Source organism: Rhododendron vialii, chromosome 8a (assembly GCF_030253575.1).
Source record: "Rhododendron vialii isolate Sample 1 chromosome 8a, ASM3025357v1".
NCBI classification, from domain to species: domain Eukaryota; kingdom Viridiplantae; phylum Streptophyta; class Magnoliopsida; order Ericales; family Ericaceae; genus Rhododendron; species Rhododendron vialii.
In genome coordinates, this window is record NC_080564.1 from 7,552,553 (window position 1) to 7,579,978 (window position 27,426).

At 38.4% G+C, this 27,426-nt stretch overlaps 3 protein-coding genes and 1 non-coding gene across 15 annotated transcripts; 3 read left to right on the top strand and 1 right to left on the bottom strand.

Annotated features, from left to right (window-relative positions):
- Positions 1 to 201: 201 nt before the first annotated feature.
- LOC131298073 (uncharacterized) lies at positions 202 to 6,119 on the top strand. Of its 3 annotated transcripts, none has more exons than XM_058323351.1 (8): positions 202 to 337; positions 1,904 to 2,061; positions 2,145 to 2,264; positions 2,342 to 2,385; positions 2,490 to 2,615; positions 3,202 to 3,286; positions 5,692 to 5,748; positions 5,846 to 6,119. In XM_058323351.1, exons 1-8 carry the CDS (start codon positions 289 to 291, stop codon positions 5,930 to 5,932), a joined length of 726 nt encoding a protein of 241 aa, XP_058179334.1. In that variant the 5' UTR covers positions 202 to 288; the 3' UTR covers positions 5,933 to 6,119. The 3 variants fall into 3 exon arrangements, with proteins under 3 accessions (XP_058179334.1, XP_058179335.1, XP_058179336.1); XM_058323352.1 differs by having other exon boundaries at positions 215 to 337; positions 1,897 to 2,061; XM_058323353.1 differs by having other exon boundaries at positions 220 to 337; positions 1,914 to 2,061.
- A 656-nt stretch (positions 6,120 to 6,775) lies between these two features.
- Positions 6,776 to 11,530, bottom strand: LOC131298074 (E3 ubiquitin-protein ligase At3g02290-like). 10 transcript variants are annotated; one of them, XM_058323356.1, is made up of 6 exons: positions 11,321 to 11,530; positions 11,128 to 11,209; positions 10,027 to 10,374; positions 8,911 to 9,337; positions 8,425 to 8,534; positions 6,776 to 7,217 (listed from the first exon to the last, which is right to left on the bottom strand). In XM_058323356.1, exons 3-6 carry the CDS (start codon positions 10,141 to 10,143, stop codon positions 7,182 to 7,184), a joined length of 690 nt encoding a protein of 229 aa, XP_058179339.1. In that variant the 5' UTR covers positions 10,144 to 10,374; positions 11,128 to 11,209; positions 11,321 to 11,530; the 3' UTR covers positions 6,776 to 7,181. The 10 variants fall into 10 exon arrangements, with proteins under 10 accessions (XP_058179339.1, XP_058179338.1, XP_058179342.1 ...); XM_058323355.1 differs by having other exon boundaries at positions 11,124 to 11,209; XM_058323359.1 differs by having other exon boundaries at positions 11,299 to 11,530.
- Positions 11,531 to 13,668: 2,138 nt separating this feature from the next.
- Positions 13,669 to 26,910, top strand: LOC131298076 (AUGMIN subunit 5). The gene is made up of 10 exons (XM_058323364.1): positions 13,669 to 14,578; positions 16,016 to 16,558; positions 18,191 to 18,332; positions 18,670 to 18,846; positions 20,661 to 20,870; positions 21,582 to 21,767; positions 22,468 to 22,627; positions 23,365 to 23,560; positions 24,186 to 24,318; positions 26,342 to 26,910. The coding sequence occupies exons 1-10, from the start codon at positions 14,028 to 14,030 to the stop codon at positions 26,465 to 26,467; spliced, it is 2,424 nt and encodes an 807-aa protein (XP_058179347.1). The 5' UTR covers positions 13,669 to 14,027; the 3' UTR covers positions 26,468 to 26,910.
- Positions 20,312 to 20,416, top strand: LOC131299319 (small nucleolar RNA snoR100). Its single transcript, XR_009190703.1, has one exon. It is a non-coding gene; the product is annotated as a small nucleolar RNA snoR100 (small nucleolar RNA).
- Positions 26,911 to 27,426: the final 516 nt, after the last annotated feature.

A 27,426-nucleotide genomic window follows, 5' to 3' on the forward strand; every position in this document is an offset into this window, starting at 1 on the left:
ATAAATTAATCATCACTTGGGTGAACGGCCGTTTGTGGTCACTAGATTGGAGGTAAGTTTTTTTTTTTTAAATATTAATCTTATTTTTTTTTCTATCTCTTTTCTGATTATCCAAAAAGCCTTTTCACAAAATCTAAACCAAATAAACTTTTAAATTTTGAAAATTTTGATTATTGTTTATTATCCCCGGCCCCGCGTTTACAAAATCGTGGTTCCGTCTCTGTCTCTGTGCCGCCAACCCGATAGACTAGTGTAAAAACAGCCACACAGTTCTTAAATCTGCCACAAATGCGTTCACTTTCTCTACCAAAATTCTCGATTCCCAGAAAATTCCCAGGTTAGTTTCTTCCTTTCCAAACAAACAATTGATCGCCAGACACCTGCAATCTTATCAGATGCACTGCTATAATTTCCATTCATTTGGGTTCCTCGTCGTTGTTTGCTGAATTTCTGAAAAGTTGAGCGAAATTCGTATGTTTTCCTTTTTGGACTCTTTCTTGCTAAACTGATGGAAGGAAAACCCAACTGCGAATTATTGAATTTCTGTCGTCTTTACTGTGTTTTATAACGGTGGGGATTGTAAGGAACAACTTGACTTGTGAAGAAAGTTGTGATTTTTGGGGCCGGTTTGCCCAGCTGTTGACTTCAGGCCCGGAGTTATTCGAGATGCCTGCAAGCTGCCCCGGACATCCGGTTATCCCAAAAAAAAGAAAAATAAAGAAAGTTGTGATTTTTCTGTTTATGCTTTGTTGAAACTCCTCTATGTAATATTGGATTACCCTATTACAGCGCGGTGTTGCGTGCCTGTGCATACAAACTTTGTGAAATCTGAAAATTTGGAAGTCTCTCTTATTGCCAGGAGAATTTAACCTCATTTATTAGGGTTGCATGTATAATCTCAACTTCTAAGCAAGACGAAGAGGTAAACGTTAAGTATGACACAGGGAATTTAATTTGAACTTTGGAATTCGGTTTGTAGTTGACAGGTGAAAATGGAACATAAATCTTGACTACGGGTTGAACAGCTTGTTGTAGCTGTAAATGTTGCCTACCTTAAGAAAGTGTGTTTTGTCATTTAACTCCATCGCTCTTTAGCAGGGAAAGACAAAATTAAGTGCTGTTTAGAACTACGATTAAGGAATGGAGGCGAATTAGAACTACTATTTGTTAGCATAGATAACTTTGAAAGACTAGAGAACGAGAGATTGAAAAGTTGTTTCCCGTAGAAATCGGAAAACTAATGTATTTGGGGTACCATGTAATCGAAAGAAAATGTCACCACTATGAAGACTCAACCACAAAAGACACAATTTACTGGTGCTTACACGAGGAGAGGGTTTAATCTGCCATCCATTTCCTGTTCCATTAAATTTGTAATCAATGTAATGGCACTTCTACATTTAAACAAGCAATTTTCCCAAAGAACGTTTTTATCTGGAAATTTAATGCAGTGGTCAATAACTTTCAAGTCACCTTCAATCAAGCGTGCTTTGTTTATTTTAGAAGAGGCCATTACTCGGAGCTGAGATGTTTTGTTCGTTTGGGGTCTTTCTACCATCCTTTTCAGAATTTTCTTTTCAAAAAGTTGTTTAACTTACTTTTTTCAGGGTTTGTTTGTTTAATTTTGTCAATAAAGTTAGAATTTGTTTTTGGCAAATTCTGGTTAGTTTTACTTATTGGGGAAAAAAAGTTGTCAATGAAGAAAAAAATTAACATATAACTGCAAGTCACTCAAACAAATACTGATTTGAGTTTTCTTTTCAAAAGAACCATTTCTATGTCTATAAAATTGTAGGTTGTCCAGTAGCAATTGTCATTGCTTCTAAATGCATAAAGAATGAAAGACTATTCGTTAATCTTAATCTATTGAGATTGTGATGAGAAGTGAAATCAAAGATTGCAGATACCAACAGGTTCATGGCTCAAGCAGTGTCTCACAACACTGAGAAGAAGCTTATCAGGATCGATATAAGCTCAGACACTGTATGCCCATGGTGTTTTGTGGGCAAAAGAAATTTGGACCAAGCCATAGCTTCTTCAAAGGATCAATATGATTTCGAGGTTCTTCTCTCCGTTCTTCATTGATTCTAACTGTTCCACTTACAGTTTGTGCTTCACTTTTATTTACAATCACTATTTTGGAGATTAAATGGCACCCCTATCTGCTTAATCCTTCTGCCCCCAAAGAAGGCATTAATAAGAAAGAATTTTACCAAAATAAGTTTGGGTCTCAATCAGGACCTATCATTGCTCGGATGACAGAGGTCTTTGCTCTTATTCCTCACATAATTATTAGTAAATTATTTTCCGTCCGTATATACTGATTTTCTCGAATTTGCAGGTTTTCAGGGGTTTGGGGTTGGAGTACGACATTTCTGGTCTCACGTAAGTGCGGAATAATTATGTGTGAACAAATCATGTTCTAGAGAGGAAAACTGTGATGTGTGAAGGTGCATTTGTGTAGCACTAACAACGGTTTGGATATGTAGGGGAAATACTTCAGACAGCCACCGACTAATATATTTTGCCGGTCAACAGGGGCTTGATAAGCAACATAATATCGTGGAAGAGCTGTTCTTTGGCTACTTCACACAGGGAAAGTATATAGGGGACAGGTTAGAGCTGATCTTGGTCAACTCCATTGACCTTAGAGCTATATTTCTGGCTTGTTGCAGTGGTACCTCTTTGTTGGTGTTTTTTGTGGTTATTTTTGTGTTTCATATGCTCAATTTTTTCCCCCAAAAAATGTGTTTGTGGCTGTATTATAACAAAGTTAGGTTTGAAGGTGTTTAACTTTATTGTAATCAGAATGCAATAGATTGTTGTGATAGATGCAATCTCTTTTCTTTTCGGCATTGTGAGTAGTACTTTTCATCGGTGACATTTATGTCATCTATGATCGTCAGAATTCATCTTGGTTATTTAATCAGCTAAATTTTTTTGTCGAGGGTTAAAAATATCTGCAGTATGTAACCGTATAGGTTTGAATTGGTCATATAAGTTGATAAAACTAGGGTATACCACAAAATGATCTTTTGGAGTCAGATCATCACAAGTTGAAATCTCACCTTGGAAAGAACTGAATCATGGAGCTTTGTACATCAACTTCAGTGGAACAAATTATCCATTAATAAACTGATGTAATATTGAATAGATATGATTATTTTTTTAAGCCACTAACTCAGGTATAATTTTTTCCAGGGAATTCCTGTTGGAATGTGCTAGAAAGGTTGGGGTAGAAGGAGCAGCAGAGTTTCTTGAGGATCCAAGTAATGGTCTGAAGGAGGTATGGTTCTCTTATTGGACTTTCTCTACGTTCCACTTGATAAGTCGGAAGATTCCAGTGGCTGAGCTAGCATTCTTAGTTAGTGAGAGCAAAATTTTAAGTCAAGTAGTGCACGGAATTTTTTCTCTATGAAATAAATGAGTAACAATTTTTTTTAAAGATGAAACTTGGAATTTTATATACTCCCTCTGTCCCAATTTAATTGTCTTTTTTGGGAGTTCGTGCCACTTTTCAATTGATTATATCTTGCAATTTATAAAGTTTTATGTGATTTCGAAATATTGTATTATAGAACTAATCAATATCTATCAAACAAGATCCATATTCGATATGAAGTTCATTACGGATTTAAAGATACAACTCATTTTTTAGCTTGTTAGAATAAAATGAGGGACAATTAAATTGGGACGGAGGGAGTAGTTATTAGTAAGACACAATGCAATCCCACTAAATTTTTATGCTCCCAAAGTGGTGCATGAATGATAGTGCCATTTATTCTTTTTGAACAGCAATAATAGTGCCATTTAAAGTACTACTAACGGTTTTTTAATATTATATACTAGTCATCTATTGATTTTCCCTTCGGTTGTTAGAGAGAACGAGATGTTGTAGTCATAAGCGTAAGAAGGCAATATATTTTGATTGTGTTTTTAGAGCAATTTTATACCTTTTCCAAATGAATGGGGCAATATTGTAAACTTTCTGGGGTCAGATTTGGAGATAGATTTCAAACATGTATAAACAACGGATCTTTGTCAATTGACCCCACTCCCACTTGACCACACATGGCTCCACCCATGGAAGATACTGCACGCGCCGCACGTATGTGCTTGAGAGAGAGAGACCAGAAAAGTTGCAAAGGTTTGGAAATATGTGGTAGAGGTGAGAAGCAGAAGTGAACTTCATTTTTTAAGTTTGGGGACGAAATAAAGTTAAACGCAGGTAATGGGAACAGATTTGTGTTTGGAAGGATTCTTGCTACGCGATAGAAATCTAGAAATTCATTTCCCAGATTATTAATTATTTAGTCTGGTAGTTCGTAGTTTGTAAAGATGAGAAATTAGTTGAGGTTTTATCAAGGAGAGGTGAAAATGGAACATGGGTGCTGCTTTGCAGAAGAAATTTATTTTCTTGGGAGGAGTTAAGGAGATTTGAAAGCTCATATGCAAATCTGGTAAATAGGGAGGATTGGTTATCGTGGGAGATAACCTCAAATGGAGAGTTCTCGGTTAAATTATTTCATAGTTGTATAGAGAGAGAGAGAGAGATTTCAGGGAAGCATCCAAATGTTGTGAGCATCCTTTGGGGCAATATGGCACCACCAAGTGTGCAGTTTTGTGGTTGGCTTGCTTTGGCTAGGTCGACTTAAACATCAGAGCTGTTGTTCAGTCTGGGTATCAAGTTTTGTGGTGGTGCCATGTGGAAAATTTGGATCATTTACTGTTACTGTGTCACAAAGCATGGGTGAGTGGGGAAATTTAAGAAAACCAATCCAAATGTTTTGGGCTTGCCATACCAATGGCTATTATTTGATCAATTTGGAAGTGGAGGAACGAGTGTATTTTTTAAGCCAAGGAACCTAACTGGGAAGATGCATTTGGTATTACAAAATTTAGAATTGAAGAATGGGTTAGATGGAGAGAGTTCCAGCATCATTCCTTAAATTATAGTCTACAAAGTACAACGCATTAAGGCCCCTAAGCTGTTACTGATTGGCTGAGTATTTGATGTGGATGGGTGCAGTTTTTGCAGCTGGTTGCTGCAGTTTAGTTTTTCGCGACTGATTGCTGCAGTTTTCTTTTTTCTTTTCTTTTTTTGGCAACTGGTTGGTGTAGTTGTTTGCAACTGATAGCTGCACCAACTGGTTTGATGCAGTTTTTTGCAACTCGTTTGCTGCAGCTTTGGGTTGTTCTCTTGTTCTGCAGCTTCTGGTCTTTTGTGGTTGTTGGTATCTTACCAGCTTGTTTTCGGGCTTCCAAAAGCATTTACTTGTCAGGGATTGTACATTCTGCTATAGCGTTGAGCGTCCTTGGCAATTGTTGTTTTCATAATAGTCCATATGCTCTTCTTGTATTCGTTCTTTTTCTAGTTAATGTGTGCTTTTTGCTGATTTTACAGAGAGCGAGAGAGAGAGAGAGAGAGAGAGAAATGCAGTAGTGGGTGTCTCAGTAGTGCAAGTTAATCTGTAATTGTGTTGAGGCCAAATGGAGCACTGCATTGGTCTTTTTCTTGTTTGTTCTTCGGTTTTCAAACAAACTCAGGAAAATCTATCGAAACCTCTAAACACAAATTCCATCCGAAACCATACCACAAGTTTTTCTCCCCTGCTACCAAAAATAAAAAGAACCCTTTTCTTGTTTGTTTTTTTCCCCCTGATTGAAATTGCTCGTTTTGAACTGTTGAAGGTTAATGAGGAGCTTGAGAAGTACTCCCAGAGCATCACAGGAGTCCCATATTATGTGGTGGGTGATTAAAATATCGCATCTACTTATTTAAATTCCTATGTGATTATGTTACGTAGTTATGCTAGTGCAATGACCGACGTTATTGTTTTGGCAGATCAATGGGAAGTTGCAGCTTAGTGGCGGCCAGCCCCCACTTGTCTTCCAGAGAGCTTTTCAAACTGCCGCGAATGGTGGCGCCTAGAAACTATCTTTGTTTATCTGGAGTCCTGAATAATGGTGTGGTTGGTTGATAAACACATGTATTTTGTTTGTTTTGTGTGGTTTATATGGCTATTTGTGAACTTCATAGAGGTAAGAAATAATAACACAGTGTAAGCATGAAATTTGGATTTGTGGACGTGATATATATAAAACATGTTATAGTAGTACATGTAGTTCTCTCTCTCTCTCTCTGTGGTACAATCACTAATGCCTCAACAGAGTCGATACGAGTAGCTCTGATTGCTTCATTGTTCAAGCTTGTTTTGAAAAATTTATCGAGCTTGATAAATCTATTCATGCTTAGCTTGTTTGTCAGGCAAGTCGATCTCAAACGATCTCTAGTAGTATTTTGATTTTTGAAGACATCACAAGTTGGGTGAGTTGAGTAATATCTTGTTCGAATTTAGTTTAAAAACTTAACGAACTTTGGAAAATATTCAAGTTTTGTTTGCTTGCGTGAGAACACAAGCTTTATCGAGCGAACACGAAATCAAACTCAAGTAACGTGGTTTGTTTATCAGCCTTAGATACAAGTGTATCAAAATGCTAGAAGTCAACAGATGCTTAGATATGTTCCTTTTACAGTTATCATTATCTTGGGCATGAAGAGATTGCCAAGGTTATTAATTCCAACGTCTTATAATTTCGTAATTGGACTTTCTAGGTTGCTAGGTCTCAGCTTGATCTTCATCAGGGCAGACAATCAACAAATTTATGCTCTTTTCATGATGTTTTAACCATTTTCTTGAAATAATATAACTATTTTCTTGCGCAAGTACAAGAATGTATTATCGCCATCCCTGATCTGTAGCTCAAAAAGAAATGAAAAGGAACCAAATCCCATTTATAAACATCCACATCAAATCGTTGGGCGAGTCATGTACAACATACATACAGGAGAATCACAAACCACCAGTGCACAAATCAGAGACGGCATAACAAGCAGCATTTCACACTACAGAGAATCAAACTGCAGCCGTGTTTCTTTTCCGAGCGAAATGCAGGAAAAGAAGAATGGAGTAAAACAAAGGATTCGAATAAAGATTAGCTGAACATTAGTTTTTTACATTCTTTCCATATGATAAACACTGAGGTATTCACAATGACAAAGTTCTGTTTCCAATCTTTTAGTCTCCCATCCTGTTTGTTTGCTCGTCTTTTCTTCTTTTGTGGTGAGTGCGTGCTGGTTTCATCCAAAACATGAACCTTAAACGTGACATCATGTGCTTTCATCGAATACCATCACCTAGAAAAAACAACAAAAGCTATAGGAATTATCATACTTCAAGGTACTGATCAAATGGTCCACCGAATTATCTTTAATACTCGAGAATTAACGTCTAGAAGAAGATTTGAAAATGACAAGTTAAACAAACTTCATCAAGTCACCAAGATGAGAAGAGTTTCCATGTCAGGCACTGGGCTCAAGCCTCAAAGAGTATCAGTTTGCATCTACGATGTCAAAGAAGTCAATAGTGAAACTCATCTATGACACAGAAGGCACTTCCCAAGTTTCTCAATGTGGTCAAAGGCAGAAATATGGTCATCTACCGAAATTGAAATGTTCCAAAATATGTATCTGTATCATGATGCCAAGTAGCTTGTCCAGCAGCACCGCGTACTGCCAGCCCGCCACCAAATGAAGATTTCCAGGAATAAAAGTGAAGATTCCCTATCTACTACCTCAGATACAGTTGGGACCGATTCTTGTAAGATCAATTATAATGGGGTTTCCTATCTCTTCAAATATCTATGATGTATTTACATGCATCTCATACATTTGTTACTGGTCACAACTAGTTGCTCATTTCTACTGATGACATTATATGTATCAACAGAAACATATTCACTAACTAAAAAAAGATCAATACTATAGTGGCCGGTGCTATCATTCTACAAACTCTCTCGCAGCATTAAAACAATCACGAAACATCCTACTTCCTTACCACATATTTACCGAAGCACATAACTTGTGGATGTTTGAGACACTGCAAAAATAGATATAACTGAGATTTCAAAAAAGGTTTTGATCAGCTTGATATCTCAATTTGGTATTTGTTGAAAAATACCATCAAAACTAACCCCAAGGGGTTTGGCTGAGTGGGCATAACAGCCACTAAATGGCTTGCCCCCAAGAGGTCGCAAGGTGAAATCTCATGAAGGCCAAACATTCCAAACCATGGGGCCACTAGAGGTATGCCCGGTCATTAACTTTAGAGCATTGAGATTAGTCGAGGTGTGCACAGGATGGCCCTAACACCCGGTTATAAAAGAACACTATCACGACTCGCAATAATTAAAAGAACATCAAATAGCACAAACGCAAGGGTGTCTGCAGCGACAGACGGAATATTTCGAGTACGAGCTCTCATAATAGTATGTGATAGTCGACAACAATAAATCTATTGTGCCAAATCATAAATGATTCACTCTCAATCAAACTAATTTGAATGGCCTGAAATATAACGTTACCTTGCCACAAACTGGACAGCTTTCACTTCTCTCCATCCACTCGTATATGCAAACCAGGTGGAAATGATGAGAGCATTTCATCATTATCTTGGGGTTTTCCACAGTATATTCTGCATACCGAATGCATCGAAGTTACAAGAACGTTGGAACTACTACTTTAGAAGCATACTATTCTGTTTTACATCAGCATTTATCAAATAGAACCAACAAGCATAAAATATAGCAGTCAGGGACGAAAAAAAAGACACAAAAAAACATTGCAAGAGGCCTACTAATAAAATTACAGCATACTGTTTCAACTGAATTTATTTTTCTTGTCCCCATGTATGCTTTGTCCTAATCCTTATTATTTTGACAGTGCAGCAAACGAATACGGTCCATCCTAATTGAGTCTTATCTATTCATCTCTGTCTTATCCATCCTAATTAAGGGTTCATTGGATGGCCAATGATATAACTGAAAATAAAATAAAGCTACTTATTTCACCTTCAAGGCAAGTTGGACAGACATCTTCATCTTCGGGAGAAGAATAAATATGTGCAAATCCAGTCGCTGGTTTCTCTGTTAAGAGCTTGATTGAGGACTTGGTATGGGATTCTTTTAATCCTTCTTCACATGTCGACTCATTCCATTTGTCTCCACTACTCAAGGATTCTGAATCTCCATCGGCCTCACTTCTAAGTGGTTCAGTTTCCTCGTGTGAATGACTTGAACCTTTCTCCCTTCTTGAGACCAGTCCATCCCGTTGCAAGTGGGAATATCGTGGATCAACATTATAAGGCAAGGGCCTTGGAGGAGGACGATACATATCACAAACAGAGTCGTCCACAGGGGTTGTGGAGATTAAAGAACCACTCCCCTGAATGGTTGAAGAAACAGCTTGTTCTTCCCCTCTTCGAAATAATGATGTATACTATCCAAGAAAAACAAAAAGAAACAGTTGGAATTGCACCTCAGGGAATGAAAAAGTCAACATATTTTATAATTCCTTCTTCCAGTGATTCATTGTTGGTCCAATGCAACTCAATTGACTCTCATAGCCTGCTAAGTTCCTCTTGATTATTTTCTTATCAAGTCAAAATCTTTTTGTCCTTAATTAACTTTTATCGAATTTGGGTAAAAATAATACTTTTTCATTCTGGCTCAACGAGAGGAATCGAAAACAGGAAAAAAAAAAAAAAAAGGCCATATCTGAAAACAAAAAGAGAGAAAATAATTAGCAAACATAGTCCCTCCATTTTGCTTATTTGTTGCTTGTTGTTTATCTTCCAATTATTTTACATTTTCTTCAAGCCTTATCAATTCTAATCGCAGATCCGAATAGGAATGCAAAAAAAAAAATCAATCAAGATATGTGATAGGTTCACTAAAGTAGAAAAAGCTTTATGTTGCAATTCCTAATCTATGAGCTACAAGTACCACAGTCTGATCGAAGCTCCTACTCTGAGGAGTTAATAGATACAAAAGCATTATTGGGATATGATGCCTTCTTCGAACGCTTGACAAAAACTATTTTGGATTTAGCTATGCTGCAGTAGAAAGTAAAAATAAACAGGACGATGTTTCTTAAAAAGAAACAGTAAGAAGCACTCTAAAACATACCACACGCATGATGTTCTGAACAAAGCAATGAAAGCATACACAGTTCCTATAAACTGAACTGTTTAGATTGACATAATCTTCGCAATCCTCATGCAAACAACAGCAAACAGCACCCATACTAGCAGCGTCAACCTATATTGGTCAAATGAAAACCTTCACCTAGTGCTCCAATCTCGTCAACAAAGCCCAAGTCACCTAAGCATTTCCGTCAATAATGTAACTATGGTGGCAACAGGAGAACAATAGTGAAGGGGGATACAGAGAGGGACTGGCAAGCATGGACTCCGTGAACCAGTAGCCCAAAACCTAATGCCTTGCAAGCTCTAGAATACCTCTCTCTCCCTTCGCCTGCAAAATATGAGGAAAGTGATTATTCTAGATAAAAGGCATCAGCAAGAAACAATAGTGCCGTACTGCCATCATGGTAAGCTATATAGTGTAAGTTTGCAGCTAGAATAATCAGACCTCATCCTATTTCACTTAACTCAAAACGCTGAGGATTTGGATAAAATAAATATTTGCCTATTTGGTGCAATGCAACGCAAAGTTATCACAATCAACACACTACATGATAAAATAGCTCTCATTTAGAAAAATCCTTAGGCTCCATTTTGATAGATGTGGATTTCATAGATTTGATGTTCAATTTCATCACAAGAAGAATAACCACTCCTGTCTTTCAGTAGGAACCAAATGCATAATGATGAAACTCCGAGACTCTCAAGACTCAAGTTTAGACTCTGACCACCCCTTTGGATGGTGAGAAAGGATGAGATAAGAAAGGAGAGCCCTTTCTCACAAAATCTCACAATTTTTTGTGAGATTGGGTGAGAATGGAGAAGGGCCAATCAATTTTTTTATTTTTTTCTACTTTTCTCTCCATTTCTCACCAAAATTCTCAATCCAAATGAGTGATTTGATAAGAAACCATAATCATTTCCTTTCTTTTCTCATGAAACCCCTCCATCCAAAGGCAATTGATGATTTTTATCTGAAGATTGTTACATATCCCTTCATTTGAAATCCAAGTCTACGCCAAACAGAGCCTTTAATTCCAGATTACCCAATAACAAGAACAAGAAATAGGAACGATTTACCAACAATGGGTCTGCCCTGAAACATCAATCGATCAATCGATCGAAGCGACCCAGTTCAGATTACCAGTTTTGACAACGATCGGAACCTTCAAAACACGACAATTAACAAAGAATCAAAAGTAGGCAAGGAAAACGAGAGATATGAGTACGATTGGGTAAGGTACGAAAGTACAACCTTGAGAGTTGGAAAGAACTACCTTGAGAGTTGGGAGTACAGAATGGCGGCGGGAATGCTATTCGCGGACAGAGCTACAGAGGGTGTTGAAATCGGATGTCAGATTCTTTGGATTCTTTGTTTGTCACAATACTAGGTAGGAAGGACGACGGAGTGTGGATTTTTCGGCAATGAAAATGCTCGATAAAGTGGGATTATCCTCCACCTCCTTCGTGTCCTAATGATACTGTAACTAAAATGAGAGATTCACCGGTAGATATTTACCCCTTCGGGCAATTTTCATCGTTCATTTTTATAATTAATGGTTGGGATTTATTTTTTAATTTTAACTGTTAATAATAAATTTTTACCGGTCAAAATTGATTTCAATTCGGACCGTCTAAAATACTTTTGGATAAGCGCGATTGAATGCCTTAAACTTTATTTACGAGTTACTTTATTTTCGTGTGTATAAACTTTGCCTTGAACAACTACTTATAAAATGTTTATTTTGTTAATCTTATTTATTTATTTATTTTCGTTCGTCTATTACAATTTTTGAATAATAAATTAATTTCGTTTATAATTTTTTGCATAAATTTTAAATTTGCATTCTTGAAAACTTATTTTTCTTCTTCGTTTTGTGTATTTTGTTCGTTTTTTCTAAATTTTTGTCAGATTTGCGTCATTTTTTTGGATTAAATATCCGTCGTAAGTTTAAAAAGTACAAAATTGTGACGGAAAGCAAAAAAAATTCACTAAAGACGAAAAAGTATCAAACAATTGTATTATTTGTTTAAAATGTCGTATTTTTGAATTTTTTCAACAACGGTCCATATTTTTATACTTTTTCGATTCATTTTGTTAAGACGAACGATTAGCCGCAAAAATTACGACGAAAAGCTAAACAAAAAGTTACGGAAAAAAAAATATATCAAAATAAGTTTCAAACTTTTAATTTTACAAGAATGCAACAAAAAAAATATGAAAAATAAAAAATATCGAACTAAGGGGGTGTTTGTACTAACAAAAAAACTTAATGTATTTTACCATCTTGTTTTTACTAACAAAAAAATTTTAGTATTTTACCATATCATTTTCACTAAAAAAAAAGTTGTCAAAAAAAATTTTTTTTGCTACAGTAACTCTACTCATAAACATATCAACAACTTATTCACTATCGAAAACAATTTAAGATTTTTCAAAATTTATTCATTACCGAAAACACCTAACAATTTCTCAAGCACAAATAAAAATCTACAAGTTTTTCACTACTAGAAACACCCCTTAAGTTTCAGACTTATAAATTTACAAAAATGCAGTATATAATCAATGGATTGATAGAGTCGGACTTATTCCAAGAGTAATTTTTGGGCCCATTTGGACGCAGGAAAAGAATTTGGGGTATTAGTTAATAAGAGAGATAAGATAGTATGTGGTATTATGTAAGAATGGTGGGCCTACATTGATGTGACGGGAGTTTTGATTTGAATGAGGTATTAAAGAAGGGAGATTAATTAAATAGGAGTAGTACTTGGTTTGGATGAGGTATAAAATTGGGGATAAGATTGTTTTGTAATTGAAATGGAAGATGAGGGGATATTATCTGGGAGTATTATTTAATATCACCCCAAAACCTCTCCATAAATAATCTCTCATCGGGGGTATTGGGTATAAGAGAATAGGGGTTAAGCTAATAACCCTCGTTTTTTGGTCCTCAAACCGTGGCTTAAGTAATAGGCTCAGGTATATACGAGGAGTATTCCTTCACAGTCCCCCATCCAAACGACCCCTTCTCAAGTCTAACGGAGTAATCCCTCCATTCCACAATGACAGTTTCACTTTCTCTCTCTTACCTCTTTTCAAATCAAAAAATTAACTACTTCTGTAAATAATTTTTCAAATTTTTTCACATTGTATTAAAGATCTCGATTACTACTTTAATTAGATGAGGAAAAATTCGAAAAATTATGCACGAAAGTTGTTGATTTTTTAATTTAAAAAATAATACGATTTTTCATGATGAACTCTTAATATGGAATGGATGAAGTATTTTCTAAATGGACTAAAAAAACTCCATTTCAGCTCAAACAAATCTCAATCTCAAACCAGTGGGTTGGGCGGACTCGTGGGCTACTGGGCCGGGCTGCACCCGTACTAACCATCAAATACGGGCGAGCGGGACCTCCCATTTGAACTCTCGACCGGTGAACGTCGTGTCGTGTCGTGTTTCTGTTTTATAATCTTATGTTCACATTAGAATTCTGTCAATCTTAACTTAAGTTTTTTTTTTTTGTTATCGTGTCGTAATACGGGGCATATTCTGAGTTTCATGTAACACATGGCTAACTCTAACTTATTAATTTCGTATCGAGTTATCGTGTATAGTGTCAAAAATTCTCACCTTGCGAGACTTCGTTCGGCACTCATCAGTGAGTTGTATCCATCCGTGTACGTATCACCAGATTCTGCCGTCCCCTCCTTCGCCGGCCAAGCACATAATAATCACCCTCATTGGTAGATCCACTCTCTCTCTCTCTCGATTTTCTCTCTCCAGGTTTTACACTTCCTTCCTCGTCGCTCTTCAAACTCAAGTCTACTTCCTTACACTCAGTACAACTCAGCACACGCATCTGTTATTGTATCTAGATTTCACAATTAGGGCTCCAAATTCGAATTCGAGATGGAGATCTAGTTAAAAACCTCACGTCACATTGCAAAACCCCAGGGTTAGGTTTGCTTGCGACCAAATGCAAAGCTCCTCCTCGACCAGCTCGGTGGCCCAACCGGAGGCCATCCTCGAATGGCTCCAGAAGGAGATGGGGTACCGGCCCCTGGGCCCCTACACCGCCGCCAAGGCGGCCATGCCGTCGGTCGACTCGATCCGCAAGGTCTGCCGGGGGAACATGATTCCGGTGTGGAACTTTTTGCTGAAGAGAGTGAAGTCGGAGAAGACAGTGGAGAGTATCCGGCGGAACATCCTTGTGCACGGCGGTGAGGACGGAGGAGAGGTTAAGTTGGATCCGGTGGTGAGGGAGGGGGCGGGGGCGGGCAGGGGGAGAGGAGGGAGGAAGAGAGATAAGTTGGTCGGGAGTGAGAGGGAGGGGGAGAGGGAGAGGGAGAGGGAGGGGGAGAGTAGTAGGGAGGTTGCGGCGCAGGAGAGGGATGCGGCGGAGAAGGAGGTGGAGAGGCTGAGGCACGTCGTTAGGCGGCAGCGGAAGGAGTTGAAGGCGAGGATGTTGGAGGTGGCGCGGGAGGAGGCGGAGCGCAAGCGTATGCTTGATGAGAGGTCAAATTACAGGTTGGATATCTGTAGCCAAACTCAAATTGTAGTATACTTTTGTGTTCAAATTTGATGACTTTTTGTGGTGTTTAGAACATACTAAGAAGAGCTGTAGTTACCAATTTTGACACTTGCTTGTACATTCCGTGGGAAACGAATTTTTGATGGTAAGAATAAGAACCTCAGAATCAGTGCTTAGAGAGAATAATGGAGTCGTAGAATCTTGTCAATGTAATTGTAGTGACGCATGAATTATTGATGATTACTGTTAAAACTGGCAAGACTGTTGATTGTGACACAAGAGTAGTGCTTAGAGGGGAAACGCTAGTCGTAGAATCTGATCAATGTAATAATATTAAGCCATTGATTCTGGCTGTTTACTATTAAAACCACGAAGGATGTTAGCAGTAAACTCATAAAGAGAATGCTTGATGAGAGGTCATATTACAGTAGGATTAGGATATCTGTAATCGAACTCTGTACTGTATTTTTTTGTGCTTCGATTAGAACATCCTGTGAAGCGAGTTAGAGCAAGTGCACCCGTTGGTGCCAAATGGCATTGCCAAAGTCATTTTTTGACTTGCTACAGTGTCAAAACGTCAAAAGTAGCATTGTTGCTGCACCGGTTTGGTGCCGTTTTGGCACAATCTAAAATCCAGACCATTGAATTGAACTCAACTCATTCAGTTTTCAATGCCAATCAAATGGCTTGGATGAAATGTGAGCACCAAAGATGGCATTGCCATTTTTTGGCATCAACGAATGGCAAGGGGTGGATTTAGATTTTGCCAATATGTATGGCAATAGCAAGATAAATGGTTATGGGGTGGACTTGCTCTTAGTTACAATTTTATACTTTATTGAATATTGCATGGGAAATGAATTTTGGATGGTAAGAACGTAATAGTGCTTGCTTAGTGGGAAAGTTGGGTGGTAGAATTTAAGCCACGATTTGTTGATGATGACTAATAAACCCGGCAAGATTGTCATGTATCCAAGACTCCCAAGTTACGGAGACACTAGGGTAAATCCGACCGATGTAATTCTGTTACGCCATGGATTTTTGGTGGTCACTATTAAAACCACCAAGTCTGTTGTGTACTGTATCCAAATTATTGTCCTGCTCTGCTGTGTTTAATGGGTATATGCTTTGTCATAGACTCTGCCTTGGAGTTCATTTTAGAGAAGCAGTGCTTCGGTATTTTTATTGCTGAAAATGAAAGCATACATTAGATTTTATTCGACCCTTTTTTGTATGCTATGAATGGCTGACAATTGAAATTCAAACTTTGAGCAAACTGGATGACTTGAAAAACTGGATGTATGACTTGGAAAACGAGCGCTTTAAATCGATGGGATTTTAAAAAATAAGAGGACAGATCTCTGAAGGACTTTTTTTTTTTTTGATTTTGATGAGGCTGGATTCATGGACCGGTGTGCATAATTCTATTGCAGGCACAAGCAGGTGATGTTGGAGGCGTATGATCAACAGTGTGATGAAGCAGCAAAAATATTTGCGGAGTATCATAAGCGACTTCGTTACTATGTTAATCAAGCAAGGGATTCTCGAAGATCAAGTGTTGATACTTCTATTGAAGTTGGCAACAGTTACAGTGCAAATGGTGAGAAAGAGGCAGTTTATTCAACTGTTAAAGGCACAAAATCTGCAGAGGATGTGATCCTTATAGAAACCACCAGGGAAAGAAATATCAGGAAGGCATGTGAATATCTTGCATTTCAGACGATTGAAAAAATTCGGAACGCTTTTCCGGCTTATGAAGGAAATGGCATCCATTTGAATCCTCAGTTGGAAGCTGCCAAGTTAGGCTTCGATTTTGATGGGGATATACCTGATGAGGTGAGAGATGTAATTCAGAATTGCCTGAAGAGTCCTCCTCTTTTGCTTCAGGCTATTGCTTCTTACACGCAACGGATGAAAACACTGATTACGAGAGAAATAGAGAAAATTGATGTTAGAGCTGATGCAGAAACATTAAGGTACTTTTATCCTACGGTCTCTCTTTTGCTTGTGCAGTTTGGTTTTCAACCATTTCTTATGGTTGCAAAACTTAAAAAAACATTTGAAGAAAGTTATAAACTGAACAAGTTGTAGATTTATGAGCCCCTGCTATCAATTAGATTTCTTAAAACCCTCTTATCCTGTGTTCGAACTAGCTCGAATCATGTTGCTTTGTCCGCCACAAGGAGTATTCCGAACTCAAGACTCCCCTTTCCCCCCACGTATCTACATTTTTCCAAATCGTGCATCAAACCTTGTCAATAATGCCATGATTTATGCGATGACACCAACCCCCACCCCCTCTAGGAACAACTAGGCCAAACCTCTATGGATTGTCACTTATGTTACATGGACCTCCAATTTCGGGGGAAGAACTCCAGTCGACATGCCGCGGGTGCAGGATATGCTCTGAATGCTAGTAAAAATATACAAATGCGGCTGTTTTCAGCACTGGTCTTTCTCCCTCTAGAATCCAATATGGTATTCATCTCAGTAGCAGCAAGAGGAGGAGGAGAAGGGGATAACTGAACCTAGGACAAGCTGTTGAAGCATATTGCACCAGATTGAAGCATGTCGAAGCATCACTTAGGATTTGTTTCCTACTTGTTTGCTGCTGCCTTTCATTTTCCAAGACGAAATATAAAGGGCTTCTATATGTTGGGCAATTGGTATAATTTAAAACCTTGTTTATATTTAGCCTATGCTTCTAAAATTATTGGTGCCGGCCCAAATCTACATTACATACTTAAGTAATTGCCTTGGCAAAAATTAATGTCATATTGTCATGTAGCAAGGTATGGTTGGGCTATTGGCTGTTTAGTCCTTATCGGATTAGTCATTTCGAAGAGTTTGAAGTTTTATTCTTCTCATCCATTTGTTTGACCCACACAAGGCCAAACTTTTTAACTCACTTTCATAAGAATATATCTTGGGAAAAGCTATTCAACATATTCTTGTACCTGTACCCAAATTTTGATCCATATCCACAGTCCTCTTTTGAAATGCTTGACATCTAGATATACACCTGCATCCGATACCCGCATCCGCGTCCATGTAACGTAGATTGTCATATGAAGTACACTGTTTTATCCAACCCGCAGCCCTCCAGAAAACAAAAACATAAAGTAGCTTTCCTTTTGAGCTTTTAACCTGATTTGTGTTCAGGAATGATACCCTTGAATGATCCCCACATTAGGGCTTTTAGCTTCTCACTTTCCCCTTGTGAGAGGATAAAAGACAAAAAAGTGAGTGGAAGCCTAAGCTGGAATGTGAATATTGTTTCCCTTCTTTTGACAATCTTTTGTTGCTGATTTATTATCTTGAACCTTACCCCGAAGGCTATAGTTACCATTGTTAGAGCTTGAACCACATTGGTTAAATATAACCTCCAAACCTAGTATATGAGCCTGGGCGGCCTCTCCACTCATTGCCAATTGGTTTTGAGTTGGATGCTTTAACAACCATATACTGATTTCCATGGCTGTTTCATCTAGGGAGGAATAAGTTGTTACATTCAAGTGTATATCTTTCGACGTCGCATTGTTGTATTGCCATGGCGACCTTGCCTCTTTTAGTATATTCATTGGTTTGATTATTGTCTTTTCACTCAGGTACAAGTATGAGAATAATAGAGTAATGGATGCTTCTTCTTCTGATGTAAGCTCACCATTACAGTATCAACTTTATGGCAATGGAAAGATTGGAGTTGATGTGCCTTCGAAGGGAAGTCAAAACCAACTTCTTGAAAGACAGGTCATCTTTTTTATCTGTAGCCTTTTTAATGTTTCTTTCTCGCTCTTTTAGCTTTGTACTTCTTCTGTAACCTGCCACTTTGCATATTCCTTCCGTATAATATTTTCTGTGTCATGGTTGACACCATCTTCCTGAAGTGTGGTAATTCCATTGTTCATGCTTCATTTATTCTTCGGGGTAGTTTACACTCTTAATTCTAAGTCATTGAGTTCATCTTTGTTTTAGTTGGTTCCTTATTTATCTCGTAGTTGATTGTACAGTTTCCACGTCTTGTGTTTGTCTAATTGGTGGTATTTTTTTCTTCCTTGTTTGACATCTTACATGTTTTTACTCACAGAAAGCACATGTTCAGCAATTTGTGGCCACTGAAGATGCCCTCAACAAAGCTGCAGAAGCTAGGACAACTTGTCAGAAACTTCTGCGACGTCTGCATGGAGGTGGTGATGCTATATCTTCACAGTCTATTGTTGTAGGAAGCACATCACAAAATGTGGGCAGTCTCAGGCAATTTGAGGTAATACTAAGTTGGTAACTTGATTTAGGAAACAAGGGCTGTAGAAGGTACTACGTTGAATTCCATGAGCAGTGTAACTTATTTGATATTTTTCATCGTAATGCTCACCAACCATGCTTCCACTTCTAGCAGTAGATTATGTTTTGTAACATTTTTGCTTACATCTTTTGGCCTTCAAGTGAATAGGTTAATGTTGCTTTCTTGATAACTCTATCTTCTTCTTTTTTGTTGATTTGTGGTTTGCCTTATTGTTGGACATGTCTACTTTTGGTTTTGAACAATCTAGGACGGGAATACATTGTATTCTTCAGGAAAAAAAATAAGCCTTTCACATGATTTAGGTACTATTTAGTTATATACTAGACAGGCCTGGCCCTAGGCAGTGGGCATGGGCAAACTAGGCCACTGCCTAGGGCCTTCAAAATTTTGGCCAAAAATAGGGCCTGCATTTGGTAGATGCGACATATACTACATACTTCGAACTATTTCTGTAGTAGTAGTGATGGCACAGCGGTAGAAGCGCTCCACTCCCCTGATGAAGTGGATGGTTATATCACCTCTTCAGAACATGCAGCAAGAGGCTTATTTTTTTCCCATGTTGGCAGCTTGAATCTGAGGGAAACAGGTTAACATGCTTGCTAATGGATTAAAAATGGATTATAGATGATTGAGCTGTAGGAGCTTTTGCTAGCCAATGCTGCTGTCTCAGTTAGATGTCACCTTATTGTTGGGTCAGTTGAATTTTGATGGTGCATACGAACCAAGCCATTCACGAATAGCTTGGCTTATTTTGCTAATAGGCTAGTTCAAGAATTTCAACCACGAAAATATGACGAGTGCAATTATCTTAAGCATGGGTCTTGTTAAGCTCACCAATGTCACTACCATCTCCTGTTTTAGCTTGTCCCATGTTTTATTGATTTGGCATCTTCCACCCATTGTTTCAAGATATCCTCAACTTCACATCACAATTTTTCACTTCAACTGCTACAATAATGGCGTTATTACTTCTCCCTTATCCCGACAGACTTCTTGCAATTTAGTTTTGTTCTGTGCAGGATCTTTTGCCTACAACAGGGTTGGTGCCGCAGTCTTTGGACACCCCATGACCATTATGTGGGATCGATTGATCTTGTAGCCTGCTTGTTGGTGTCGGCACAATGCTTTCCAATCATCCTAGAGATGATTAACATTTTAAGAGTACTTAGACGTAGAGATAGAGAAATCCATTGAAAAACAACTCCAGATAATGTCCAAGACTTGTAGCATGCTCACTACCTCTTTGTACCTAAGGAGCACATCCCCGTGATCTTTGCAACCTGGACATTAACAAATTCTGGGTGCAATCCTTGTGTGGACTTGTCCTCTACTGCCATCGCTACCTAGGCTTAAGCATTCTAAAGAAGCAATAACTTTTAGTTGTAGATAATTGGTTATCTTGTGCATTATTGATGCTCTGGATTTTGAATGAAAGAAGCAAGGTAATGAGCCAAAAATTGACTCGGGTCTATGCCTTCCCTCTCTGATGCCTTTTGGCTTTGGTTTGGGAGAATGGTTCAACAACATAACGTCCCATAAGTTACTCAATTTTTGGAGGTGTAGGGGGGCGCTATTTCAGCGGTAAAACTTTCAAAGATCAACCACCTTGTGCATATATTGCCAAAGGATAGGTTTGTCTCCGGTCTTCCCCCGTCCATACCCCCATCGATTGGGAATTACACGGGTATTCTTGTTGTTGTAGTAGATATTGGTTATCCTTTTGTGAGTTCCTGGTAGAGCTTGTTTCTTAACAGTTACTTCTTCTATTTCTGCAGTTGGAGGTTTGGGCCAAGGAAAGGGAAGCTGCTGGATTGAGGGCTAGCTTGAATACATTGATGTCGGAAGTACAACGCCTGAACAAATTATGTGCAGAGAGGAAGGAAGCTGAAGATTCTCTGAGAAAGAAGTGGAAAAAGATTGAAGAATTTGATGCCCGCCGATCTGAACTTGAATCCATATATAATGCCCTACTTAGAGCTAACATGGTGAGATAGCTCTACTTTAAGTATGTCTTATGAAGCTGTGGACAAGGATTGGGTATTAGTTAGATACCCATGGGCATGGCATTGAGTCTGTAATGATATCACCTTACAGTGGCTGATATTTAACATCATCAGTGTGTTGTATCCCTCAACTCAAGAGATGTCAGATTTTTATCTTACTAGTCATTAAATTAAAATTGGTACTTTGCGAAATATTAGTTCTTAGATAAACGGATTTTGATTTGTCGGGAGAATTTTCTTTAGCAGGACTGCTCTGTAGAAGCAAAAAAGAAACATGGCTGCTGTTAGTACTAGCTGTTTATCATCGGGTTGTTATGTTCTGAACTTGCAAAACATGTGAAAGCAAAATACTGTACTGTATTAACAATATTGTTGTGAGGGAGTGACATCAGATCAGATCAGACATCTCTGTAGGATTTAACCTCTTGAATAACTTTTTGGAGGTTATTCCTTGTGTAGAACGTTTCTCTCTTTATGTTGTTTGCCAACACATTATGCAGAATTCATACTTTAAGGGCTGTTTATGTAGGTGAGCATGCATCTTTATATTTATGGCTTCATTCTTTTGCGTGTGATGAGTAAGATCAATCCATGTTCAATGCTTAGACCCATACCCACACAACACACCCATTGAAGGTTAATGTAACGGTGATTCTTAGTATATTCCTTATGTTCATATCTTTCACCCTGCAGGATGCTGCTGTGTTATGGGGCCAGCAGCCATTAGCTGCTAGGGAGTATGCATCAAGCACCATTATCCCAGCTTGCACAGTTGTTTTAGAGATGTCGAATGATGCAAAAGATTTTATCGATAACGAAGTGTCTGCCTTTTATCGGAGTCCTGATAATAACCTCTACATGCTTCCGGCGAACCCACAGGTCTTGAAACTAGTACAATTTCGTGCATGATTTCATCTCATATTTATTGCTGCTACCTGTAGTAAGTTGTGATTATAATTCTTTGAAGGTGCCATTTTGATTCTACTGATGAAAAAACATCAAATGTTTTTCAATTCTCATCATTCTCTGCTAATGGGTTGGAATTCACTTTGTATTCCTCTTTACGGTAACATATCTAACTGATCGTCTTAGACTTTTGGGCAAATTGCACCTGTTGTTTCTTTGGATTGATAAAATACAATGCTGGCCATGATTTTTTGTTTCATGAGATATGTCATTGGTCATACGCAGCAACAATTCTTTAGTTCCAGAAACTAGTGGGTAAAGTTGATAGAGTACGGACATCTAGTTTTCAGGTCTGGCACAAAGTGATTAGATGTGGCTGATCATAAGTGTGTTGTTATACTGTTGTGGACTTAAGAATTCCTATTACGAGAGTAAAAGAGTATATATTATACAATCAATTGCTTCATACATCTGAAGTCAAGCATGTGGCTGTAAGAATACTCGGTCAACATCCTATTTACCAGGAAAAACCATTTAGAGGTGTTGCTCAGGTTATTAAGGCACAAATGGACACATGCCTAGTGGTATAATTATCCTGTGTCCACTTGGTTGTTTTTTCTGTTCATGCGTGCTGGCTTCTACTGTACTTAATGCCCCGTGGTTCTCGTTTCAGGCGCTCTTGGAATCTATGGGTGCTAATGGATCTACAGGACCTGAAGCAGTTGCTGCTGCAGAAAAGAGCGCTGCTCTATTGACTGCAAGAGCTGGTGCTAGAGATCCATCTGCAATTCCTTCCATTTGCCGCATTTCGGCTGCCCTTCAATATCCTGCCGGTCAGCTTCTATTCATTTTTGCCGAAATATGCTTTGGTGTACTGCATTTGGATGGCGTCTTTGTTAGTGTGCGCTTACACTAAAAGTTTTGTGCCACGATGAAGGCTGCGCAGATATGATCACCTGATTTAGTGTCTCGGCATTCTAGCAAGTTTTCAGAGGCTATGGGATTCATTTGCAAATTTTGGAAAAATTGTGGTTACCAATCACATATGTTTAATTTGTATCAGTGGTTTGGGTGTTGATTATAAGGGAACCTTGTGTATAACCTATCTAATGAGGGGGATAGGGTGCGTATAGAACAGCAATGCTTGACTATGAAGGAAACTTTTTCAAACAAGTTCGATGTCTGGACTGGGGTAGATGGGGCCTTCACAGGTTTGTCATGAAATATCTCAAAAAGCTATTACGTTTAAGTTTTAATGAATACATAACATGAATCCAAGTAAGATGTTTTGTAGTCTAGAATTGGGAGCCGACCCAATTTTTGATCCACCACTTCGAAGCTGATCCTGGTGACAATATTAGGAGAAAATTTTCCATTATGTGAACAAATCTTCGTAAAAAGTAAAACTAATTCTTTTCTTTTATTTCCTTTCCTTTCTGAGTTCTAAAGCCTACTGGCAACGCATAACAGATCACTAAAGTAGGAATGACAGAACCATACCAAAAATGCTATGAAGTGCTTCGAGTATTTCCCTTATGTTCTTGTACTGATTCTTACTGTTTCTTGTCAGGTTTGGAAACTTCAGATGCTGGTTTAGCGTCGGTATTAGAGTCCCTAGATTTTTGTTTGAAACTTCGTGGGTCTGAGGCTTCCGTGTTGGAGGATTTGGCAAAGGCCATCAATTTGGTCCATATACGGCGGGATCTTGTTGAAAGTGGTCATGCATTGTTAAATCATGCTTACCGTGCACAACAAGAATATGAAAGGTACTGCTGAACCTTTTTTTCCACTTATGTGCAGGATATCGTACAATGTTCCCATCTGAAAGGTTTGTATATCACCGTGAGAAACTTTTTCCCATGATGCCTATTCGTTTCATCTATAAAAAAGGAAACCCGGTAACCCATCAAATATAGAATTGTTATTGCTATTCCTTTTTTGAGGGTTGGCATGGTGGTTGTCGTAGCCTCCTAGGAGAGGCGATCGCAAAGTCTCCAACTTGGTACCTCTCTGCATTATGTTGTATGTGAAGAGAGGAATTTTAGATCTTTGAAGAATGGGAAAGTTCCATTCCAGTCTTGGAAAGAATGGCCCTTTCAAACTTGGCTGGCTCACTGCTATGTTGGCCACTTAGTTGAGGAAGTTATGTCTGGGGGCTGTTACTGTATGTGGCAGGCCACCAAAGTGCCTTTGGCAATCAATATTGAGGAATATGCCCATTTTTCGTTTTCTCTCTCTCTCTCTCTCTCTCTCTCTCTCTCTCGGATGTCTGCACCTAAAGTTCCAGGCCCCTGCCGCCTGGGATATAGGAATACAAAAATTCATTGGTCATTGCACATTTCCTTTTTGTTTTTAACCTTACTTGATGTTTGTTGACTTACATTCTTGCAGGACCACAGACTACTGTTTGAATTTGGCTGCTGAACAAGAGAAAACTGTCGTCGAGAAGTGGTTACCTGAACTAAAGAGTGGAATTATGAATGCACATAAATGCCTCGAAGATTGCAAATATGTCAGCGGTTTGGTAAGTATTATCGCTCTTTAAATCATGATTTTGTATCTCGCACATTGTGCTTATCTCTGTGTCCTACTCCTACCTAATAATTTAGATCCTGGATTGGGTTTGTTTCTTCTTTCCCGTGCCCTTTGGGTGGTCGGAGGAAAATGCCTCGAGATATGTTTCAGGATCGAAGTTCCTGAAGTTCATTATACACCATTTGACCTTCCATACTTAGTTTGCGACTTTGAAAATTACTAACAGCGCATAGATCTTTGCCCGTCTCCGCCTGGATTTGGGTTTTTAAATAGGTTTTGGCATCTTTGCACCCTTTGGTTGTTAGTGAGAAAGTATTGCATTCAACGGAAATAATTTGTTCTTCACATGCAGATGGATGCCTTCCCTTTGTACTTGGTGGTTACAGTAGTTTTTGAGCATGTGGATGATGGTTCGACCATTAACCGTAGTTTTATTTTTCAATACTTTCTGACAGGAATAGTTAGTAAACCTAATGGAACTTTTGTAGAGAGATGCATGAATCTGGAGAGTGCTTAAGAAAAATCATAACTCAAACAAGCATGCCAAGTGCACCTTTATTTCAGCTGTCCATTCCACTGGGAGAACCTTTGTCATCTTCTCCTGATCAAGTCCTGTACCAGCTAGGGTTCACTTTATGAAGTTGGTGTCTTTTTATACCTTTTATGAACATTGTTACAAACTTACATGTACTCCAACTCTAGAGTTTTCGCTGTGACTAGTCGAATTTGGATAGATGGATCTTGTACGGATGTGTGAAGGCTTGTATTTGATTACAAGGTTTCACAGGGATGCGGGATATGAATGCCCCTTTCCCCAAAGTAATTAATTATTTCAAGTACATACCTAGGTTTTAACATCGTCTCATGTTACAGTATCTCAGAATGCATATCCAAATATCCAAGAAATGTTCAGACCCTGTTCCCAACTTGTGGGTACATTTCCCCACATTCCTATTATTAAGGATCTAGAGCTTTTGGATGGCTGGACACACCCACACTGGTATTGATACCCGAGTCCATGTTAACCTAGTGAGGAGGTGATCAGTGATGATATAAATGATGTTTTTTTTAACAATTTTGGAGATTAATAAAATTTCTTTTTGCTGTTCAAAAAAATAAAAAAAAGGAGGTAGCTTGGACAACTTGTGGGGAAATGTATAAATTTTATCGCTTCTGTCTCTTAATTGGGAGTCTGTCTTGTTTTGCACTTTTATAGATAATTCTAATATAGCCGACCCCAAGTGATTGAGACATAAGGTTCAGTTTGGTTTATAGATAATTCTAATATTCTTTTACCTATTACATGGAATGAAGACCTTTATGGTATGAGGAACGGGAATGGAGCGATGTATGCACCTGATCTAAAATGTTGTTCACACCGTTCAAACATTAAATTAATCAATTAATATACAATCTCCAAAGCATTGTGTCCCGTCTTTTTGAAATTTGTTATGCCAAAAATCGACCTTCTCCAGATTTTAGTTCATTTATGTTTGATTTTTTTCCTCCTAAGGAATACTTTTGAGAAGATATAGCAAAGTAAGTCCCTGGATCTGTTTGGATAATTCTGAACCGAAACGATCGTGTTTCAGGACATGTTCTAAGACGTAAATCAGTTAGGTAGTAGCAAGTTCTGGTAGCATTGGCACTTATGCCGACTAAAGTGCATGCATTTGCCCTTAGAAAACTAAATTGAGTTTCTAGTTACATAGCATTGTGACATTGTCCTTCCCTTTATATCCATGCCCACTGAACATTCTGTCATTAGTAGATGCTAGATAGTATTTTAGAACTGTGTTCTGCAAAATGGACACAAGTTCTACGAATAACTTGCCCATACTGTGTCCGGATTGTGATTTGCAGTTGCTTGGTGGTTATCAGAGAGCGGTAGGTTTTGAAACTTCTGTTTTTCTTTGTTTTGTTTTTCTAGAAACCTGGTTGATCTTGGTTGTTATCTATTGTCTTGATTTCCATATTCTCTCTAAATTTCATACGCTGAGATCTTCATGCAGCTTGATGAATGGTGGGAACAACCAGCATCGACTGTCGTCGATTGGGTTACAGTTGATGGGCAAAACGTTGCTGCTTGGCATAACCATGTGAAGAAGCTTCTTGCCTTTAACAAGGAGCTTCTTTGAATAAAGCTTTTGAGAAATCAGAGCATTGAGGGTTTTGTGAAGTATCCCCGATTTACATCTGTTCTTATTCCACTACATTACCAACTTGGGATACCATCTAAATCAGAGATGTGTGTTTAAGCAGTTCATAGCCGCCGATGCAGACAGGGAGTAAAGTTGTGGCATTGGTCGAGGATACGAGTTGAAATTTTGTTTGGGGAATGAAATGGGACAGCTGGAGCATCGCTTCCCTTCCTTTTCTCTTGTTCGCAATGTATAGATGTTTACCTTCGGAAGAATCATTTGTATACTAGGTGGGTTAATAGTTCCTGGATCCTGGGTAGGTCTCTTCTACAGAGACTCCTATTTATAATGGGAGGCTTGATTATTTCCCATAGAAGTCCGCGTGATTTTACTGTAGAGACTGGCAGTGTGATTAATTGTAGAAATTTCTGTTTGTACCTTGTTCTTCTGTCCAGTGTGGTTTGTTCTGATCGAGTTTGACCGTATTTTTATCTTGCAACCAGTCAAGACACTGGTTGAAACATTGTTGGTTTTTTTGTCGAAAAAACTGATGTTTTCCTTGATGGACGGTGATTACGAAATTGATATTCATCCTGTATTGACAACCTTAGGCAAGTGTGTAGTAATGTGGTAGAGACTTCAGATCATGTGTTTTACTATTTTCTCTTTCCTTGGACTTTCAGATCATATATTTGTTGCCCATGGGTTGGTAAGAAGTTTTCCTCGGTTAAAAAAAAAACCTCCTACCAGCTAGAGGCAATCTTCTCCAACCGTGATACAAGGTCTCAGGAGCTGGACGAAAGGAGCCTTGATGGGTCAAACGACGCAGAACTGCAAGCGTGCGTTTTCCCAATACGGGGTTGAGCCATAGCTTACACTTCAACCCCACCGAGGGCATAGCGATAAGAAATCAAGGTGCGTTTGGTTCACTAGGTTGAAGGCCGATAAGAAATAAA

Excerpts from the sequence above, each read along its gene's own strand:
- LOC131298073 (XM_058323351.1), top strand. The coding sequence starts at position 289 with ATGCGTTCACTTTCTCTACCAAAATTCTCGATTCCCAGAAAATTCCCA. Across the intron at positions 2,386-2,489 it reads TACGACATTTCTGGTCTCAC|GGGAAATACTTCAGACAGCC; the intron begins GTAAGTGCGGAA and ends TTGGATATGTAG. Across the intron at positions 3,287-5,691 it reads CAAGTAATGGTCTGAAGGAG|GTTAATGAGGAGCTTGAGAA; the intron begins GTATGGTTCTCT and ends GAACTGTTGAAG.
- LOC131298074 (XM_058323354.1), bottom strand. The coding sequence starts at position 10,143 with ATGGGTGCTGTTTGCTGTTGTTTGCATGAGGATTGCGAAGATTATGTC. Across the intron at positions 8,535-8,910 it reads CTGTCCAACTTGCCTTGAAG|AATATACTGTGGAAAACCCC; the intron begins GTGAAATAAGTA and ends TTCGGTATGCAG. Across the intron at positions 7,218-8,424 it reads GCTGTCCAGTTTGTGGCAAG|CTTTTGTTGTTTTTTCTAGG; the intron begins GTAACGTTATAT and ends TAATTCCTATAG.
- LOC131298076 (XM_058323364.1), top strand. The coding sequence starts at position 14,028 with ATGCAAAGCTCCTCCTCGACCAGCTCGGTGGCCCAACCGGAGGCCATC. Across the intron at positions 14,579-16,015 it reads GATGAGAGGTCAAATTACAG|GCACAAGCAGGTGATGTTGG; the intron begins GTTGGATATCTG and ends ATTCTATTGCAG. Across the intron at positions 16,559-18,190 it reads GCTGATGCAGAAACATTAAG|GTACAAGTATGAGAATAATA; the intron begins GTACTTTTATCC and ends CTTTTCACTCAG.